Source organism: Drosophila ananassae, chromosome XL (assembly GCF_017639315.1).
Source record: "Drosophila ananassae strain 14024-0371.13 chromosome XL, ASM1763931v2, whole genome shotgun sequence".
NCBI classification, from domain to species: domain Eukaryota; kingdom Metazoa; phylum Arthropoda; class Insecta; order Diptera; family Drosophilidae; genus Drosophila; species Drosophila ananassae.
The window spans coordinates 15463752-15485216 of record NC_057931.1 but is presented as its reverse complement, the minus strand read 5'-3'; the positions used below and the strand labels follow the sequence as shown (position 1 = coordinate 15485216).

Sequence of the window (21465 nt, the reverse complement as noted above, 5' to 3'; positions counted from 1 at the left end):
TTGAAGGGTGGGCCTTCAATAACACTGTTGGAAGGGGCAGCAGTCACATCATTCCAGTGGGTATTCCTTGGGTTGTCTTTCCTAGCATAGAGCGACGACACATCCCGTGATAGTTCACCGCGTCCAGAAATCACCCAGCCAAATCGCGTATTCTGGGCAATGGGAAGCCCGTGACCTAATTGGATTTGACCAGCCGACAATAGGTCAAAGAATAAGCTGGCTCCAATCAACAGGTCCACTCGCTGCGTTTTGTAGAAGTTAGGGTCAGCTAGATCCAAATTGCCAGGAATCTTCCAGCGCGAAGCTTCTATGTCCTGGCTAGGTTGATAGTCCGTTATATGTGAAGCTACAACAGCCTCAATTTCCACTGAGTAAGTGCTAAGGCGGGACTTCAAGCACACATTAACGGATGCTCCATCCGTATCAAACCCAGCGCCGCCGAAACCGGCCACCGTAGTGGAGCATTTGGAACGGCCAAGCTGAAGTTCATTCGCCAGCCGCGACGAGATGAAGTGCACTTGTGAGCCGGAATCCAATAAAACTCGGCAAGGCAAGAAGGCTCCAGATCGACCACGAACGAGTACATTGGCTGTTGGCAGGAGCACTAGCTCAGCATTGCGATCCTGGTTCATAACAGGGTTGATTGAGCGGGATGGGTGCGCAACAGTAACGGCACCGATGGGACGGGAGACTCGTGCGGGTGAAATCTGCCCGCGAGGGTGCAACAAAATATGGTGACGGTGATTGCACGTCGAGCAGCGGGAAGCTGAGCATCCGCGAGCGAGATGGCCATCCTCCAGACAAACAAAACAGCGAGCTAGACGCCGCACTTCGTCGTACCGTTCTTCAATTGTCAAAGCACTAAACTTTGAACAAGAAGGAAGCTCGTGCACCGAAATGCCACACAGGGCGCATAGAGCAGGACGGGCGTTAATAACCATGCACGAAGATCGGTTATTCCAAGATCTACCTCGGCCCACTTGGTTAGCTGGGGGAGACGCCGCCAAAGAAAACTCGACGCATTCAAGAGTCCGGCACCTTTGCTCCAAGAATCGTGCCATGGACTCCCAAGACGGAATGCTGTCGTTGCTTCCGGCGAGAGTGTCTTCCCACTTGGCCTTTGTGGCAGGATCCAACTTCTGCAGGATAATCTGGATAAGGAAGCATCCTTGGATCTCGGCAGCTGATCCGGAACTCAGAAGAGCCCGCATATGCCCATTGAACCGATCCGATAGCTCCCGCAAAGTAGTAACAGATCCTGGCTCGACCACACGAAGCTGCAGGATCTCATTAATGTGAGACTGAAATATTAAACGCCGATTACTAAAACGATTGCGCAATAGGTCAAGGGCCACATCGTAGTTCGCGTCATTAATTTCCAGAGCTCTCACCGTATCCAAGGCTGACTCGCGCAGGCATGAAATGAGCCACCGGAGCTTTTCCATTTTCGTTAGGTGAGGATGGCTGTCGATCGTGGTCTTAAAAAGAGCGCAGAAATCCGGCCACTCGGAATAGCCGCCGCTGAATGTTGGCATCGGCAACGGTGGCAAGGAGGGGGCTGGCTTGTATGGCATTGGCGATACGCTGGCACCGTCGAGAAGTGTGGAGTGGGCAGCGATTCTAATGGAGCGCTTGGCAACCTCCACCTGAATTTCCACTTCCACATCAGTCGCCAGCTGCGAGAATTTCCAATACAGATCACTCCCGATCTCGCTAAAATTAAGCTCCTCCAACTCTTCTTGAAGCGCGGTGAACCGCTCACGCAAACGCTTCTCCACCGACTCCAGCGCCATAATGGAAGAATCCTCAGTCCGCGCCGCAGCCTTCACCTTATGATGCAGCGCCTCCATTTCTTGGCAGGCCACCTCTGCTCTTTTCCGCAGCATCCTTTCCCGGTTTGCGGCAGCAGCTCCAATAATCTCAGCTCCAGACTCCATTCTTCAATTAAAATGCAACTTGTAGCAACAACAACAAGTGCGTTTTCTTGGCACTTTTAATGCTGATAACAATAATAAACCGGGATGAAATCACGTCGGGGTCACCAATGTTGAGCTATCAGCGTTTTGATAGCGGCCGAATTAATAGACCAGGTTCAATTTTACAAATCAATTTATTATGGGTCAATTTAACCCCAAAACAAATTCCGCGGCCGGTCCAAAACAATGCCGAATTACAACCAACCCAAAACCAAGAGCTTGCGCAGAAGCTCAACCAAAGCTCCCCGAAGCGCATACGCTACAAATAACAATAAAGCGCATGCGAAACTGGGAGACAAAACAGAGACGAAAACATGCTGATAACAACAGCTGCAGCTTAGCATTTTATGATTATTTTAAATGCACCTTTTGGTGGCTGCTTGGCCCAACACCGACCATAAGTATATCCACCATAGTTATTAAAGCAATGAGTGTGTTTGATTTTGTTAAAAGATGGTCAAAAGAATTTAATGAAACTTGTTTCTACACAATAGTGTCCTGTTTCCACATAACATTATCAATGTTAATGTAGTCAGCTAGCAGTTACTAAAACGCTCAAAATTTATCGTTGATAGTAGAAGGACTAGAAACTTTCATCCACTACTACTTAGCCATTGTAGTTCGGCACATGTCCAACATGTTACATTTAGGGTATTATGTTCGGACTACAATGGTCTCTACCACATCGTGTGACTATGCTTTGCTTATAACCTTTAATCTTTCATTCTTAGCGCTTTAACTGAGCAATTCTTTTCCTCGTAATATTTTACTCTATCATTTACTATCGGATCTATCCCCGCGACATACGTTATTGGCAGCGCTCTTCGGTCGGTTGTGTGGGAGGTGGGCTGTACATATGCAGTGGGAGCCACTCGAAAACAAAAAATAATCCCATCAACCGGAATCGTAATGATGTTTAATAATGTGTAAGTCAGGTGCTACCCAAAAATTTTAGTTCAAAACTTATAATTATATAGTTAATGTACATGTTAATAAATGATAAAAATTATTTGGAAGATCTATTTATTTTCGGGAGGCATAAAAAATACTAAAAAACAAGCTGCTACACGGGGTGACCTGCTTACGTCAAATTTGTTGACTAATTTTGAACAATTGTATAAAATAATAAAAATTGTTTCATTTTTGCAAACCGTTTTTTTACAAAGCCTTAGAATTCTTAAAATGAATTCCATGTTTCTCTAAAGTTGAAATTATGAGGGCAGTGACCATTTAATCTTTGCTTGTGCTAGTGGTGCTAATTTAGTTTTCGCAGCTGTATGTTCTGTATAACGACGACGAGTGCGTAAAATAAAGCATGCGCGACTTTAGTTTCTATGCATTTTACTCTGGCACTATAAAAGATACTGGTTTTTTATTTTGCACACAGCCCTGAATTGCTTGTTTGCAAGATTGTGTCAATTTTCTTGTTTTTCAATATATTGACTTTTGATTTCTTAGGTCCCCCCATAGGACCCTCTTATGGGTCACCTCGAAAAAATGTATTTAAACTTCCTTTCAATGATCCGATTGATTGATTGATCCGATGATTGTAATTTTTGAAACGAAAAAAATTGGAAAAATTGCTTTAATCTTGATTTAACCTTTCGGAATGAACTAAAATCAAATAAATATACTAACAATTTGGTACAAATTTGAAATAAAGTTGCAAATTTTTGATTTTTTTTTTGTTGTTTCCTTTTCAAAAATTGCTATGCTTTTCAAATGTGCTATGTGTAACACATAATGGGCTGTTATCAGATAGGAAGGAGGAAAGGTTGTAAAACGTGCCCGAATTAACCCTAATCCCCCCTTATTCTAGATCAGTTAGCTGATAGCTAATGAATGATTTGTAAAAAGATTTATGCATTTTACTCGTAGATTTAAGTTTCTATGTAGACTATAAAAGCAACAAAGTTGAAATTTTTACAGTCGTTAATACAGACAGATCTAGCTTGAATAATTTTCAAAGCGGACAACTATATTATAGCTGCCATAGGAAGGATCGGTTCAACTTTATTTTTCAAGATATTGTCTTGTAATTACATGTAATTGCTGTGTGCGGTGTAGAGGAAAAACGGTTTACAGAACGCTGTATCTATAGCTGCCATAGATATGCATGATCGGAAATGCCATAACTTTGGCGTTTTTTAAGCTGGGGCTTTCTACGGATTCCATTTTGATTTGAATTCCTTAGCTGCCAAGTAACTGAACGATCGGAAGTGTATATCAACTTCGGCTCCTCCCGAAGTTAGCTTTCCTTTCTTGTTTTTTTTTTATAAATTTTAAATTAACTGTTTAATATGAAGCTTACGCACCATCATTTTTAATGTTGTTTTAAGAACTTTTCTTTAAACATTTTAAATTTTTTTTTATTTTTAGAATATCTTACGATATTACTAATATGCTTTTATTTGTGGCTTATTCAAAAATGAAAAACTTTTCAAATTTTTTTTTTACGACTAAAAAGATTTTTACAATTTACAAGTTTTCTATGGCAATTAGGTAATTAGAAACTTTCATATTTCTTACGGTTCATTATATTTAGGAACTATTTAATGAAATTACAAATTTCCTTTAGCGAAATGAAGAATATCTTTTGCCAATATTCATTTGTTCTCTCTCGATATTTTTATATGATCCGTCTGAAAACATCTTGAGATACATCATATAAGGTGAAACAACTACAAAAAAATATTATTCGAAAACTCACTCTTTGATGGATTTTTTGATAAACTGAGGATAGAACCCATTTCTTTCAAGGCGATATAATTCCTTTACATTCATACCAAAATAAATTTAATTTCGTTTGTTTGATCATGTTATTGCAGTCCTCCAACGAATCTGGCCTAGTTTGTTAGATACGTATCTGAGTGTGCCCCATGATTTTATTTTTGTTCGCATAATGATACTTTCCTTTCTAATTTTCATAGTAAGTTAGTTTGTTGGTAAACTTTATAGATGGTGGTTCCAATATCGGCATTACTAGTTTGTGATTTAATGGGCTTCAAGGACTTAAATGGTGCGAAAGTTGTAAGTTGAAGTGAACCTATATTAGCCTTTTTAAAGGGGAAAAGAAATTAATTATAAATAAATAATAAAAAATAAATGTTATATATTAAACATATATATTAAAGCAACTACTAAAATTTCCCATAGCTATGAATTACACCATTCTGACAACAACGAAAACAAGAAGCTATTTCTTTCAGTGAAAAGTATTTGGCAATTCAACAACAAAATTCTTTCGTATTAGCGCCAAAGACTATGCAACATTTGTTTCTTAGCTCGGCAACATAGTCAGCAAATGAGGAAAACTGGAAAAATTATTCTTTTCATTTTCCTTCGCCTATAGGCGAAGATGCTAGGAGAAACACATTGTGTATGACATGGCTCTTCCTATATCAAAGAGCAATCCAACAACAAAGGAAGGCAATGGAAGTGTACACCCTTGGTGTAGTCCCATTAAAAAAAAACATTGTATTATTGTATACAGGAACTGTAGTTATACGATATTATATTTAAGCCAAAAATTTATCAATTTAAAAAAATTTTCATTTATATTTAAAAGAAGAAATTTATATTTAAATCAATCTTAATATCATAAATTCAGTCAAATATCTCATATACGGTGGGTTTCCGAAGTAATATTTTTATTCCAGAGTAGGTATTCATTGACATTAAAAAAGGACCAAAACAAAAACGGATCTTAAACAATTACTCGACAAAAACTTCTGCAAAAATTAAAGTTGTGATTGTGATATTTTGAGTGCAAAGGAACGAAAGATGTGTGCAAAGGATGAAGTCGATAGCTTTAAAACTGAGAAACTAGGTTTGGTAGAAACAAACAGACAGACGTTCTTATATGCTCAGAAGGTCATCCTAATCAGCGTTGCCAACTCTTGGTGGTCATTTATACCAAATAAAGTATCAAAAAATAGGTAGATTTTTTTTAAATAGTAAATTAATATTGCCGTTAGTTTTTAATGACAACCTATTATATTTTTGTACATTAGGTGTTGATTATTTTATGATTCTTTATCGTTAAGCAAATTGCTTAAAAAATACTTTCCCATTGTACCAATCTGTGAAAGACACTTATTTGGGACTTCCGACTGAAAACAGCTCGTTGCAGCGCATATCTAAAAAAATTTATGCATTTTCTTAACTACTCATTTAAAATTAATAAATTCAAACTATATGTCTAAAATAAACTCATTTGCATTCTGTTTCTGAGCTTTGACTTTACCAGGTTCTCCTGGCTAAAAACTCGCTCTACCATTGCATTTGAGCTTGGTAAGCTTAGGACCATGATAGAAAATAAAGCCAAATCGTTAAACGGATTGTTTCCTCCAGCGTCTTTGTACAAATTAACTTCGGTCCAAAATAATAAATTACTTACCCATTTAATTAAATTAATATTAGCATACTGATTCTGTATAGGATCAATTTTTTTTGTAGGCGTGTTAAAGAATTTCAAAATATTCAATATGTCTTTATAGGCAATATACGATTTCCGAAAATAAATATAGTTAAATACTACAAATTATTTAAAATAGCTAAAAAAAAAAGAAGATAATTTTTGTTAAATAGCCAACATAACGGGCATAAATAGCCAAAATTTCGTTGGACTATAAATACGATTCTTCTTGTGCTCTTGCTAATTCGGTTAAGGCTTAAATCTAAAATTTGCAAGCCAAAGCATTTTCCGGCTTACAAGACACAAGAAAGGAAGCTATCTTCGGGTGGAGCTAAAGTTGACATAGAATGTAGACTATAGGGAAACATAGAGTTATGTAGCAGCTTATATTGTGGACTTATATTGTGATATAGTGAGCCGATTCATATTGTAATTTCGATATCAAATCAATTTTCTAAAAAAAAAACTGTTGGATAAAGTCTTTAAAAATACCAAAGTTGTGTCATATCCGATTGTTTGATCATTATAATTCCTAATGTGATACATCTGATAAATTTTCCTAAAAGCAAATTTGTATAAAGTCTCATTCATCTAAAAAAGAACACAGTTATGCCGATCCGAAATAGCTATATCACGAGAGTTGCAGAGAAATAATTGGGCATAAAGTCCCTAGATTAGCCAGAAAACAGCCTCCACATCAACCCAACAGAAAATGTATCGGCCCATTTGGCTGCGAAAATAAAAAAAAGGAAGGCAAAAACAATAGTAGAATTTAAGGATAAAAAGAGTGGGGCTTGGAGATCATCGAGGAATATTTCAGCGCTTAATACAATTCGATGGCCAATAGGATAAAATGTGTAATGAGTGCAAGGGGAGTACTAAAAATTAATATTTTTATTAAAAAAAAAAGTGTAACATTAATTTGAGTATAAAAAAAATACTTATGGGAAAAAAACTATATGTTGTATTAATGCGTTTTTTTAAATTAATTAACTTTTATTCCCTTTTTGAATTTTACTTACAGATAGGAGCTGTAAACATGGAATCAATTAAATAAGAAATTAAAACGGGATGATAAACGAGATCTCATACGTCATTTATTAATAAGAGTATATTTCATAAAAAAAGAGCTATTCGAATAATCTAAAAATATTTTACTAATGCGTTAGATTTTTTAAAGCTGAGTATTTAAAATAAAATGGCAGACCTTCTGCAGCTGACTAGTATTGATGTTATTCAGAAAGAAACACCCGACTCTCCAACGGAATTCTCAGACGATGGACACTTAACAACCTTGGGAGGAATGGGAGGGTTAGGTGTTGGAGTTACTGGTGTAATGGATTTATCTGATTTGGGACAAGAATTGGATCAGGATGAGTTTGATGGACTCCATATGCTAAATGGTATGTATGATTCAAAATATTTTCAAAGTAACAATGAGAAAAAATAGCAAACTTCTGATTCAACCGAAACTTGTCAAGTTTCACAACCGATTTTCGCATAGCAGATTTGAAGTACAACACGTACAACAGGGTGTCTAGTCATACTAAAATTTAAATAAAAAATTTAATTGAACAAAATGACACATTAGAAATATTCTTTCTCGGCTGATTTTTTTATTGTTTTTCTTGCACGTACCGATTAAGAATATTTATACCCTTGCAGAGGGTATTATAATTTTGGTCAAAAGTGTGCAACGCAGTGAAGGAGACATCTCCGACCCTATAAAGTATATATATTCTTGATCAGGATCACCTCCTGAGTCGATATAAGCATGCCCGTATGTCCGTCTACGCAAACTAGTCTCTCAGTTTTGAAGCTATCGAGTTGAAACTTTGCACACATCCTTCTTTTCCTTTCCTGCAGGTAGTACATAAGTCGGAACGGCCGAGATCGGTCGACTATATCCTATAGCTGCCATATAACTGATTGATCGGAAATGCTAAAACTTTGGTGTTTTTTAAGTTACTTGTTACTTTCCACACATGTTATATTTGACCAAAATATCTTATGTACAAAATTTCATAAGGATCGGCCGACTATATCCAATAGCTGTCATAGAACGATCGAAATTGGCATAACTTAGTTGTTTTTTAAGTTAGAAAGATGGGATTTGGCACAGATTCTATTTTGGACAAAATAATCTGATTTGTCGAATTTCATAAGGATCGGCCGACTATATGCGATCCGCTATATATCTAATAATATAAGATGCGTGGCGCCACCTAGCGGACTGCGACTCAACTGCAAGGGTATATAAACTTAGGCTCCGCCCGAAGTTAGCTTTCCTTTCTTGTTTTTGTGTAATTTTGGACTCATATAGGATTTTTTCGTCACTAAAATTGATATTAGATGTTTGGGGTGTTGGATGTGTTCAAGAGGTTTTTTATATGATTTCTGTATATATCATAGCTTGCAAATAACTATTAACCGATTCGTGCGGTCTCAAAATAAGTGCTTGTCACTGAGACTTTGAGCAAAAAGTCTGAGAGCAACCGATTGAGTTGCTCGTATACAAATTTTGCTCGCGCTCAGTCAAAGCACACTTTTCTGTTTTCGTTTTGTCTGCTCATTCTAGGACCGTTTGCTTGCGTTCGACGATTCAAAAAGTCTTTTGTGCATGTATGTGTGTATGTGAAGTGTAGTGGGCTCAACTTGTCAATTTGCTTTGTAAATCTCTCGTGTAAACAGTGATTCATCAAATTTATTGAAAATGGGACGAGAACTTAATAAAAAAGTGCATCAATTTTTTATATTTAGCAAAATGGACAACAAAGTTGTCCAAAGTTTAATTGTTAAGCTTAACTCAAAATGAATTTAAAAGGAAACTATTAATTTTTTAATTAAAATAATCAATATATTAGTTTGAGATTGGAAAATTCACGTTTAAAATTTTAATAAGTTTTTTCGTCAAATTTCATGTACCATGTGCCACTGCGCAGCGAAACGAAAACAAATTATTGAAAAGACTTTTTGCGCTGACTTTTTCAGTCAATCGGTCTTTTACTGAGTCTCTCTGTGCGAGAGAGACTCAAATCTCTCATTGAGCGATGTTCGGTAGATGAGAGTTTCATGATTTGCTCTTTGTAATTCGTTCAACAGAAAACCGAAACAAAACAAATCAAAGCCTGCTGCTCAGAGAGGAACCGAAACGGCATGCTTTGTTTCGGTTGCTCTCGCAAACAGAGCGTAAGCAAAAAAAAACGGGTATCAGTTATTTGCAAGCTATACTATATATAGATCGGTAATTTTTTTTTCAAAAGGACTCTATTGTAACAAACTGTTTTTCTACTTTCTGCTCGCAACAATTGCCGCGGCTAGCTCACAGAGGTTGTGGGATCGTTCCACCGAATTTATTGATTCGACGTGATTGTCCGAGTCCAGAAATAACACGGATAGCTTCTTTTACAATTACGCCTCCCTTATTCTAGGTCTTGGTTCGTCACAAATTGAAAGGTTACAAGAGTTTATTTACAAAAATAAAACAAGAAATTTGCAGCTTCTTTTTTCCCCTAGAAGAGAGGCTTTTCAAGAAACACGAGGTGGCGACAAGCATGCCCTAGCTTCTAACTGGTATACATATATACATCTGTATCATCATTGGATCATCCTCTCTCGAATTATAACGTCTAAAATACCAAAAAATCTAAGTTTTCCACTGTTTTTGTATGTTACTGTGTAAAAGTAACGTATAAAAAATATAGGTTAAAAATGTTCAGCAATCGAATTTTTCTCCATAATGGTCAAACGGTAACACTCGGCTATACCCTTTTTTTCTATTTCAAATTCAAAATACGGATATATGAATACAGTTTTTTTTTAAAACCGTTGCAGAGGGCATTGTAGTTTTGGTCAAAAGTGTGCAACGCAGTGAAGGAGACATCTCCGACCCTATATTCTTGATCAAGATCAACTCCTGAGTCGATATGAGCATGTCCGTCTGTCTGTCTGTCTGTTTCTACGCAAAATAGTCTCTCAGTTTTAAACCTATCGAGATTAAACTTTGCACACACCCTTCTTTTGTTTGCAACACTAGCGTAGATAGGGGGGGGGGGGGGGGGGGGATCAGGGGGATCAATCCCCCCCCTTGGGTCTGAGAATTATAAGATGATATAATCTCAAAATTGAAAAAGAAACACATTTTTACGCGATGACTGTGCAGTACAGCATTATTATTATTATTATCGCAGATTGCGGATTATTATCGCAGTGTAAAATAAAACTTACAAAAAAAAAAGGATATTATTCTGAGTCATATCCCCCCCCATATCAAAAAGCTATCTACGCCACTGGTTTGCAAGCAGTATATATGTAAGTCGGAAAGGCCGTGATCGATCGACTATATCCTATAGGTGCTAATTGATCGGAAATGCACTGGAGTTTTTTAAACAAATTCCATTTTGGGCAACTTATCCGATCTGCCACATTGCATAAAAATCGGCCGTTTATATGCCTTGGCCCATTTAATTGAATGATCGGAAATGGCACAACCTTGCTATTTTTAATGATGCTTGGGGCTGTTTCCAACATTTTTATTAGAAAATTGATTTGATGGTGAAATTCTCATAAGGATCGACCAACTATTTATTTATTTATTTATTTATTGGATATGATAGAATCGACCAACTATATTCGACCCGATATATGTGTATACATATTATGTTGTCAAAAAAGTCTTGCGGTATTTTTATTGAATTTTCAATTGTTCATAAAATTGGTTACAATAATGCGATTCAAGTCAAATATGCGCCGTTTTGTTCGATGACGCGTTCCCATAGTGATGCCAACTTCATAATGGCCATCTCATAGAAGCTCGCTTCCCTATTGGCAAAAAGCTCGGAGAGCCAATTTCCCCAGGACTCTCTTTTGGCCAACTTCAGACTACCTAGCTCGTTCGCCATTGTCAGAAACAGGTGGTAATCACTTGGTGCGAGATCCGGACTATACGGTGGATGCAAAAGAACCGGTGATATCATTGGGCCGTTTTTCTTCAAAGTTTTGGTTTCAACAGGATGGCGCACCGTGCCACACAAGCAATGCCACAATCGATCTTCTGCGCGAGAAGTTCGGCGAACGCGTTATTAGCCGGCTCGCCGAGGTCGCTTGGCCGCCTCGTAGCTGCGATTTGACGCTATTGGACTATTATCTCTGGGGTGCCGTTAAGGATAAGTGTTATGCCAAGAATCCACAAACAATTGAGTACCTGAAAGCCGAAATCGGCGAAGTTATTGGCCAGATACAGCCCCACACGCTCGAGAATGTCGTCAAAAATTGGTCTGATTGCATTGGTTACTGCCACGCCAGCCGCGTCAGCCACATGAATGATGTTGTGTTCCATCAGTAAACCGAAAGAATTAAGCTTTACAATAAAAAAATCAGATTTGAAAAATATTGACGCGTTTTCATTTTATAGCTATTTCGAAAGGTGATTTTTAATTGCATCCCACTCTTTAGTTGACGGATGCTTAGGAAATTTGGCAGATCCGATTTCGTTGTCCAAAATGAACTTTTGACAAAACTTATAATACCCAAGGGAATAACAACAAAGTTATGCCAATTCCGTTCAGTTACATTATTTCGACTCAGGAGGTGATCCTGCTCAAGAATACTTTACTTTATACTTTTATACTTTATACTTTACTTTATCTGGTCGGAGATGTCTTGTTCACTGCGTTACACACTTTTGACTAAAATTATACCCTCTGCAAGGGTATAAAAACAAATATTAAGAAAATTTTTATTTTTAATTTGGCGACTTTGTAGAATTGATGTAATTTTTTTGGCCAAGTTAGGCGCTTAGGGACATACGTTTGGTGACCCCGAAAAAACATGGGCACACCCATCAGCGGAACCGTAGGTTTCTAAGATGCCCCAACATTTTAACAACCCTTTAACAACAGTTCTACAATTTATGCAACCGCAGCATCAACCAACAGCACCAATTACTGCAAAGGCCATTATTGTGATGTCTACGAATGCAGCGATTTCAAACATAACATCTTCCCCGGCTACACAGACTGGCACGGATCGCTACATTCAGATTAAGCGTAAGCTTAGCCCACGGAATAATCTGGCGGGCAACAAAACAAAATTAAATCGCGTCCCGAAGATCAACGAATAATCCTAGAAATTCTTGTGCCCTTCTGGCGGCGGTTGAAAATAACCAGACAGCAGATCTTTGAATATGAATCTTTTGAACTTTCATGTTTTTTAGATTAGAAAGATTGGAATTGGTACAGATTCCATTTTGGGCAAAGTAATCCGACAAATTTCATAAGGATCGGCCGACTATATCAAACATATAACTGAACGATCGGAAATGGCACAATCTTGATATTTTTAAAGATACTTGGGGTTTCCAATATTTTTATTTCTTTCTTGTTGTTCGAACGATTACGACCGACGTCGCTTACAAAACCCTTTCAAGTTATGACGCATGCAGAGATGTTTGCATGCATGTGACATTGAAGAGCGTTGGAGGAAGGTTTGGTGGTGGTAACGCCTTGTTTTTTTTTATGACAGTGAATCGGAGCAGAAGTTGGTGGTGCGATTTGCACATATTTGACATCTAGTAGATTTACACTTCGCTACCGTATGACTTTTTCACAGAATATTTAAACATAAGGAGGCTGACTTAACAAACTCAAACCTTTGCATTACAGCAAGGTGAGCGTGGTCTGGTTTGTTGTTGGTAGAAGAGACAGCCAAGGAAATTCAATTGGGTTGCAATTCTTCATAATTCAGTGACTCATCCCATTTTTTCCATCCCATCCCAAACCTATTACCTATTTGGTTCGAAAAACGAGACATTCGTTATTGTAAACTCTTAAAGACTAGCTTTAGCGTTTTCATAATTACTCTCGGAAATTTGAAACTCTCTGTAATTCCCAAGGCTTTATCAGAGAGGTAAGAAATTAAATTAGTAGTATCTATAACTATTGTATTAAAAAAAGTAATAATGACTGGTGGATGTGGCGATGCCGAGAATGGTTGTTGAAATATATCAAATATTTCTTTTAATTCTTGTCCACAAGTAGTTTTTGGAAGTTTAAAATTTGGCTTATAAAATTTTATGCAATCCAATAAGCTCTATTTAGCTATTGAAAGGAGGGCAGGATTTAATTTGTCTTTTCTCTTTCAATTTTTGCTTTGAATAACTGCCGTTCTGCTTTAAGATCGTTTAATCCATCTGACACAGGTGCTGGGCATCGGGATTCGACGATAAAGATGATTCGTTCCTTGCAGCGACGATCCTGGATTTTATTTTTGGCATTTTCACGACGCGGTGAAATTTGAATTTATTCACAAATTGGATAACACCGCTGCGAGAAACTTTTCATATTATTTTTTTTCTATTTGTATTTATTCGTATGTCTCACTGTCACTTGTTGTTATATGTAAATTTTTAAATTTAAATGTAAACCAATCCAAAAAAAAATCTAATTCATCCAATATCTACGACTTCTACGGCACCTTAAGTCTCCCCTTCGGGGAATCTCTGATTCGGGTTTCCAGCAGTACCCGCCTAACCCAAGAATATATTTCAGGGGCGACTAACTGTGTCAACCGTCAATATGAGTTAGTTAAGGGGGTATGTGCAGTTGGAGCGCCAAAAAATTTACATTTTTCCCCGAATTTTTTTCTCGTAAACTATTGAATTTTTTTGAAATACCGCTTTATTATGTGAAAGTACATCATTCTAACTTAAATTACAAAAAAAAAAAAAAAAAGATATGCCCCGTCGAAGTGAGATCCGTCTGAAAAACACGGGTCGCGGTGACCAAGACTGTGGAAATCTGGATCGTTTGAAATCAAAAAATAAAACGGATTTACATTTATTGAAAGTTTATCTAGTACTTAATCGATGGATATTAAAAAAAAAATATATTCGACAAAATGGCGACCTATCAAAGTTGAACAATCGTTTTTCGTAAAAAAAAAAGCGGTAGTTTTTCAGTTGTAAAAAAAAAAGTTTTGCATAAAAAAATCAGTCTTTCGATTAAGTACTAGATTATTATGTATTAAGGGGGCAGGATGGTTTGAGACTTCAAAAAAATTTTTTTTCTGAAATTTTGTATATAATAGAACATTATCTCAGGAATATCCTGTGAAAGTTTCATGTCGATCGGACTAAAACTCGCTGAGATACCGATTTTTTAGTTTCTTTCTATCCATATACTTTCAATTGCTTTTAAAACTTTAGACGCGTTTTTCTCAAAACAACTTTTTCAAGTCGGTGCGTAACGTAGCTCAAAAAGTAATGCTCGGATCTAAATAAAATTTTTTTTACCATTTTTACGGGCAATAGTGGGCTGATTTTTATGTAAAAATGGTACCTCCGACTTTACAACAGCGCCAAAAATTCAAAATCGCATATTTTTCAAAATGGTTTCGTTCATCCGCACAAGAAACTAATATTTTAAGTAAATCAATTCAATTTTTAAGGCCAGACTTTAAGCACAGCAAGATAACAATTTTTTGAAGCGACTCCGGCCAACTGCCCGTCACGTAATAAATAATAATTATTTCTTACCAAAAAAATTCGTAGATACTCTCCAAATATAGCCATGTATCGTGTAAAAAAATTGAATAATTCTATTCACTCAGAAATGAAAAAAAAAATCGCAGAAACCTGTTTTTTTTCGGACTCTCAAACCATCCTGCCCCCTTAAAAAAGCATGCTAAATTTCAAGAAAATCGGGTCACTAGTTTTCGAGTAAGAGTGGTCACCGACTTCAAAAACGTAGTTTTGAGAAAACGTGTTTAAAGTTTCAACTCACTATTATATAAACCGGACGCCCCTACCTTTAAACATGTGTATCTCAATGAATTTTCACCGGATCATTTCAAAATTTTGTGAACACAAATATATACACTTTAAGAAAATGAAAAAAAAAATTGATTTTTTGAAACTTACAAGTGCGCATGCCCCCTTAAGTTAATAATTATTTATAAAAAAAAATTCAACTTTATTGGGGAAAAATTGTGGTTTAAGTGAATCAATTTTGATTCTTCAAATCGGTGCTATTGGGGATATTGAAAATATCAAAAGAAATATATTTATGAAGTATGATATATGAAGTTATTTTTATACCCTTGCAGAGGGTATTATAATTTTGGTCAAAAGTGTGCAACGCAGTGAAGGAGACATCTCCGACCCTATAAAGTATATATATTCTTGATCAGGATCACCTCCTGAGTCGATATGAGCATGTCCGTCTGTCCGTCTGTCCGTCTGTCTGTTTCTACGCAAACTAGTCTCTCAGTTTTAAAGCTATCGAGTTGAAACTTTGCACACACCCTTCTTTCTGTTGCAGGCAGTATATAAGTCGGAACGGCCGGGATCGGTCGACTATATCCTATAGCTGCCATATAACTGATTGATCGGAAATGCCATAACTTTGGTGTTTTTTAAGTTAGAGGGTTGGGACTTTCCACACATGTTATATTTGACCAAAGTATCTTCTGTACAAAATTTCATAAGGATCGGCCGACTATATCCTATAGCTGTCATAGAACGATCGAAATTGGCATAACTTTGTTGTTTTTTAAGTTAGAAAGATGGGATTTGGTACAGATTCTATTTTGGGAAAAACAATCTGATTTGTCGAATTTCATAAGGATCGGCCGACTATATCCTATAGCTGCCGTATAACTGATTGATCGGAAATGCTATAACTTCCAACGTCCAACTATATACGATCCGCTATATATCTAATTATATAAGATTCGTGGAGCCACCTAGCGAACTGCGACTCAACTGCAAGGGTATATAAACTTCGGCTCCGCCCGAAGTTAGCTTTCCTTTCTTGTTATAATAAAAATTTCTAATTAACACATTTTTTTTATTTGTTTTCGATTATCTTATCAGAATTAAAGAAAATGAAATTATTAAAAAAATATGTTTATTTATTTATTTATATATGTGTGTCTTTGTATGGCCATACTAAGTACAATTTATGAAATAAAGATTTTTAATCTATCCTTATAAACTGTTTGTTTCCTATGTTTATTATTTGTTATTATAATGTTGTCTCTGTCTCCTATTTCCGTTACTATATATCCCTTACTTTATGATCATATAGTATTTTATTTCTATTCTTATTTGCTTCTAACATAACTCTAGCTCTTTTATAGGCTACTTCTAATCTATACTTACTCTCCTTAGCATAGTCATCTATATTATATAGTGCTTCTATACTATCTATGCTATTAAAATGTTTCGGTAAATTACTTGTTTTACCGAATACTAGCTCATATGGATAATAAGTATGTGCCATAGAGGGGGTCGTGTTGAAACAAAAGACAAAATATTGAAGCCATTCGTCCCAATCAGTTTTATCAACCGATATGTAAGATCGTATGTACTCATTGAAAGTTCTATGACTTCTTTCTATTGTTCCAACTGTCTGGTGGTGGTGTGCTGTGGATGTAATATTTTCAATCTTTAAATATTTGCATAAATCGTCTATAATTGAATTCTTATATTCTGTTCCCATGTCCGTAATGAACGTCTTCATTGGACCGTACTTCAGGATAAAAGATTCAAATATTGCTTTAGCGACAGTATTAGCATTTTTATTTGGAACAGGTATGGCAACTAAATACTTAGTTAAATCACATATTAAAGTGACTGCATACTCATTGCCATTTTCTGATTTTGGCAGTGGACCAATGGTGTCCACTATCACTCTGTCGAAAGCAATTATTGGTGTGTCTGTAATTGTTAAAGGAGTCTTTATGTGTTTAGTTATTTTGGCTTTCTGGCATTTTTGACATTTTCTTACGTACTCAGTTATATCTTTAGACATGCCTTTCCAGTAATAGTGTCTTTTTACTTTGGCCAAAGTTTTTGATATGCCAGTATGACCTCCTTGAATTGGATCATCATGAAATGTAGACAAAATTGCTTCTTTTTTCTTTTAAATTTGTTATTTGGGTCACCGGGTTGAGTAGCGCTACTCTTAATGTTTTCAAGATTTTATTGCCCATTAATTTAAAATTATCTATTGAAGTATGTTCAAAGATATTTTCCCACGGTGCCACTTTGAGTTTGCTGATTTTATGTATACCGGCTTGCATTTCAAACCTTTGGAAAAATTGATCTAAGTCAATAACTCCATTAGTATATAAATCGCTAACATCATATCTTGCAGTAATTTTTCTGCCTTGTTTAAATAAACATAACGAATTCTTTATCTGCAAGGTCACTACTTTACGTACTTCATCATTGTTTATGACGTCGTATACGTTGGACTTAGAAGCTTTATTTAAAGGTTGCATAGGCAATTCTTGTTTTTGATTTTCCGCGCGGAATTTTTTTCTACTTTAATATCTGGTAGTGACTTTCAATATATTTCTAGTTATATTTTGTAGATCTTTGATGGTTATCCTTGAAAAAGCATCAGGTACATAATTATCTTTTCCCTTTAAATATTCGACTGTAAAATCGTATTCTTCTAGTTCGAGCCTTATACGTGTCAGTTTAGAACTGGGATTGATCATTGAGAAGAGGTATATTAAAGGTCTGTGGTCTGTTTTTATTAAGAAATGTTTTCCATATATATATGGTCTAAAATGTAATATCGCCCAATGATTTGCAGCTAATTGCAGCTCAGTAGTACATTTGTTACTTTCACCTTTTGTAAATGCTCTTGATGCGTATGCAATGGGAAGTTGGAGACCATTATGGTTTTGAGTTAAAACCGCTCCACATGCTTGCTTACTTGCATCTGTTATTATACAGAATTCTTTAGTCAAATCTGGATATTATAGCAAGGTAGGTTCCATAAGTTTTGTTTTTAAGTATTGAACTGCATTTTCACACTCATCCGTCCATTTAAAAGGAACATTCTTTTTACATAATCTTGTTATGTGCCGTGAATAGTCGGCGAAATTTTTTATAAAACGTCTATAATAGTTACAAAATGTACATCGGACATCGTGGACATCGTATTTCTTGTCATCTGGAAGTATTCCTTTATCAGTGCATTTATGACCAAGAAAAGTCACTTCATGCATAAAAAATGAACATTTTTCTGGATGTAACTTTAGGTTGTATTTCCTACATTTCTCAAAAACATCTGTTAAGTTCTTAAGCATATGTTTTTCGGAACAGCCAATTACTATTAAGTCATCCATGTAAAGGAATGCTTGAGAAGGTTCCAGACCAGAGAACGCAATAGTCATCATTCTCTGAAACGAATTAGGGGCTATTTTTAATCCAAAGGGTAATCGCGTGAAACGATACGAGTTGCTCGTTGAAAAAGACGTTATATCTCTTGAACCTTTTTCGAGTTCAATTTGATGGAATTCTGACATTAAGTCAAGACATGAAAAGTATTTTGCTCGACCTAGTTGAGCTAAAATGTCATCAATTCTGGGTAATGGGAATTTATCAGATAGTAATTTTTTATTTATCTGGCGGTAGTCAATTACTTATCGTCATTTCTTAACATTTGACCCGGGGGATGATTTCTTAGGAACAAGTAAAAATGGGCTATTGTATTCAGATACTGACGGTTCGACAATCCCGTCAGAGATTAGTTTACCTACTTGCTTTTGTATTTCGTTCACCTGACTGTGTGGGCTTCGATAGTTCTTTATATATACGGGTTCATCATCTTTTAATCTCAGTTTCTGTTTATAAAAATTATTTGTGGTTATTGATTCGGTTTCCAATCCGAATATATCGCTATACTGGGTGCATAAGCTAGAAAGCTGTGACTTGAACTGTGAAGGGAAGTTTTTTGAAAGTCGTGATAGTACGGATTTTTTCCTATTATCTGAATTTGTGTTGACTACATCGTAGTTCGAAAGTGATTCATATGTTAGGTTATTAGTACTGACTACTTGGTCGGTATTTGTTGTGTTTAGTAGTCTTATGAAGGCATTATTAGATGTTGCTATGGTATTTGCAATATAAATGCCATGCTGAATTTCCTGATTTGGAATAAATACACTGTCTTCTTTTGAGTTAAGCTCAATTTTCCGAATAACTTGGGATCTTGCTGGCAGAAGTATTGCCAGAACTATGATTTATTGGTACATTAATTGGAAATTTTAAGTTATTGTGTCTAATTATAAGCCAATCTTCAGATGGCTTGAAGTCTAATTGACAGTTGAACTTTTTTATAAAGTCGATGCCTATTATTCCATCGCATGGAATTGGGAAATGTGGATTTAGAATATGAAAATCGTGTGGAATTATGTATTTAGTTGTCTGTATCTCCAAAGAAACTAAGCCTTTGGATTTGGTTATTTCTTGACTTATGCCTTTTATGTCTATGATGTGATCATCTTGGATGTTTTGGAAGTTATCCGAAGTTTCTTTTAAAATGGAAATGTCTGCACCTGTATCTATTAAAAAGATTAGCTCTTTTCCAGTAGCTACATTGAAAAATGAAACGAATATATTTTGGCTGAGATTAATGGTGTGAACTCTGACTTCTTTTATTATTGAGTATTTAAAGGGCTTTGGGAGTTTCCCGAAGTGTTTTGGTTAGTATTTTGTGCAATTCTGACATTGCTTTGATTATTGCCATTGGGGCCTTGGTACAAGTTTCCACCGCCTCTATAGTTTCCTCTATATTGGCCTCGTCCTCCCCTGTTATTTTGGTTGTTGTTTTTGTTGTTATTTTGGTAATTGTTGTAGTTACTGTAATTACCACGAGAATTACCTCTATAATTTCCACGTCCGCGATTTGAGCCGCGCTGTGGATAATTCTTGAAATATAGGACAGTATTTGAATGTCCAGTTGCTTCGGTGCAACTATTGACAAATTTGGAAACAGCATCATTCATAGTACTAAAGGTGCCAGCTTGCATGATAAGTTTCACCTTATCGATTGTGCAATTTTTAGTCATTGCTTTGACTGCATGCTGCGTGAAATAACTTCTGGCTAGCTCTAAAGGTAAACCATCCGTTATATATGCACCTTCTAAGGCTTTCGTCATCTGCTCAATTTCTTGTGTATATTGGTTAGCAGTTTTATTGCGCTGCTGTAGGTTCATCAGCTTCGCTGATAATACTTCTACAGTTTCGCCCTTGACGTTGCCTCTTTGTTTAGAAATCACTTCAGTAATTGTTGTCTCATTACCGATTAGATTTCTGGCGACACCTTTTATCTTTGTTTTTATTATGGAGACAGCTAATTCTTCGTGCTCGCCTTTTATTGATTCTATTATTTGTAAAGCAGGTGTAGTGTGTAGAGTCAGGTGCAGTGTCAACTGCTATTGGGGTGTTTAGAACGGTTGGTACCGATATTTCTAAACTGTACTTTTGTTTAACAAATATAAAATTAGATCGTAGTTGAATCAAAAGTTTCGATACCTGTGACCAATGATCTTGATTTACCCTTTCCCTGTGTTTATGTATTAGCATTCGTGCTTCATTAAAGCACTCTACTAATATTTCAACATGCTTCCTAACCGTGTTCGTTTGGATAGGTCTATTCTGGGTTAGTGACTTATATGATCTGTCAAAATTAGTTTTAATGTTTGATAATTCTGTGTATAATTTGTTCCATTCCATGCCTTTAGTTTGGCCGTACTTTGTGAGAGGAATATATTGACATATTTTATATTTATACTCTTGCAGAGGGTATTATAATTTTGGTCAAAAGTGTGCAACGCAGTGAAGGAGACATCTCCGACCCTATAAAGTATATCACATCCTGAGTCGATATGAGCATGTCCGTCTGTCCGTCTGTCTGTCTGTCTGTCTGTCGGTTTCTACGCAAACTAGTCTCTCAGTTTTATTTCATTTTCTTAGATTTTTAGGTGTTAACATTTATGTGTAATCTGTTGTTTGTGCTATATATATATATATTTTTTTATTTTTATTTATTTTGCTGCTTATATTTTATCCAGGTCATTTCCCCGGCTCATATACTTTTTTTCAGACAATTATTATGCAGCTTGTAAATCTTATAAAAAAACAGCGGCGCACATAATAACGACAATAATTACTAAAAGTACATGTACCCAATATAGATCAACGTTGGTAGATTCTACCTTGTTGATGACATTGGCAGTGGAATCCACTGTTTTTATGTCCAACGTCATTTTGGT

The 21465-nt window shown here is 36.1% G+C and overlaps 1 protein-coding gene across 8 annotated transcripts in view; it reads left to right on the top strand.

Annotated features, from left to right (window-relative positions):
- The window catches only part of LOC6502898 (ras GTPase-activating protein 1), a 135639-nt gene that overhangs the window by 8140 nt on the left and 106034 nt on the right, over positions 1 to 21465 (top strand). For 6 of the 8 annotated variants that reach the window (XM_044716935.1, XM_014905759.2, XM_014905757.3 and 3 more), the window contains exon 2: positions 7418 to 7796. In XM_044716935.1, coding sequence (XP_044572870.1) covers positions 7592 to 7796 — 205 coding nt within the window. In that variant the 5' untranslated portion in view covers positions 7418 to 7591. The remainder of the gene's footprint in view (positions 1 to 7417; positions 7797 to 21465) is intronic. The other 2 variants (XM_044716932.1, XM_044716933.1) reach the window with 1 other exon arrangement.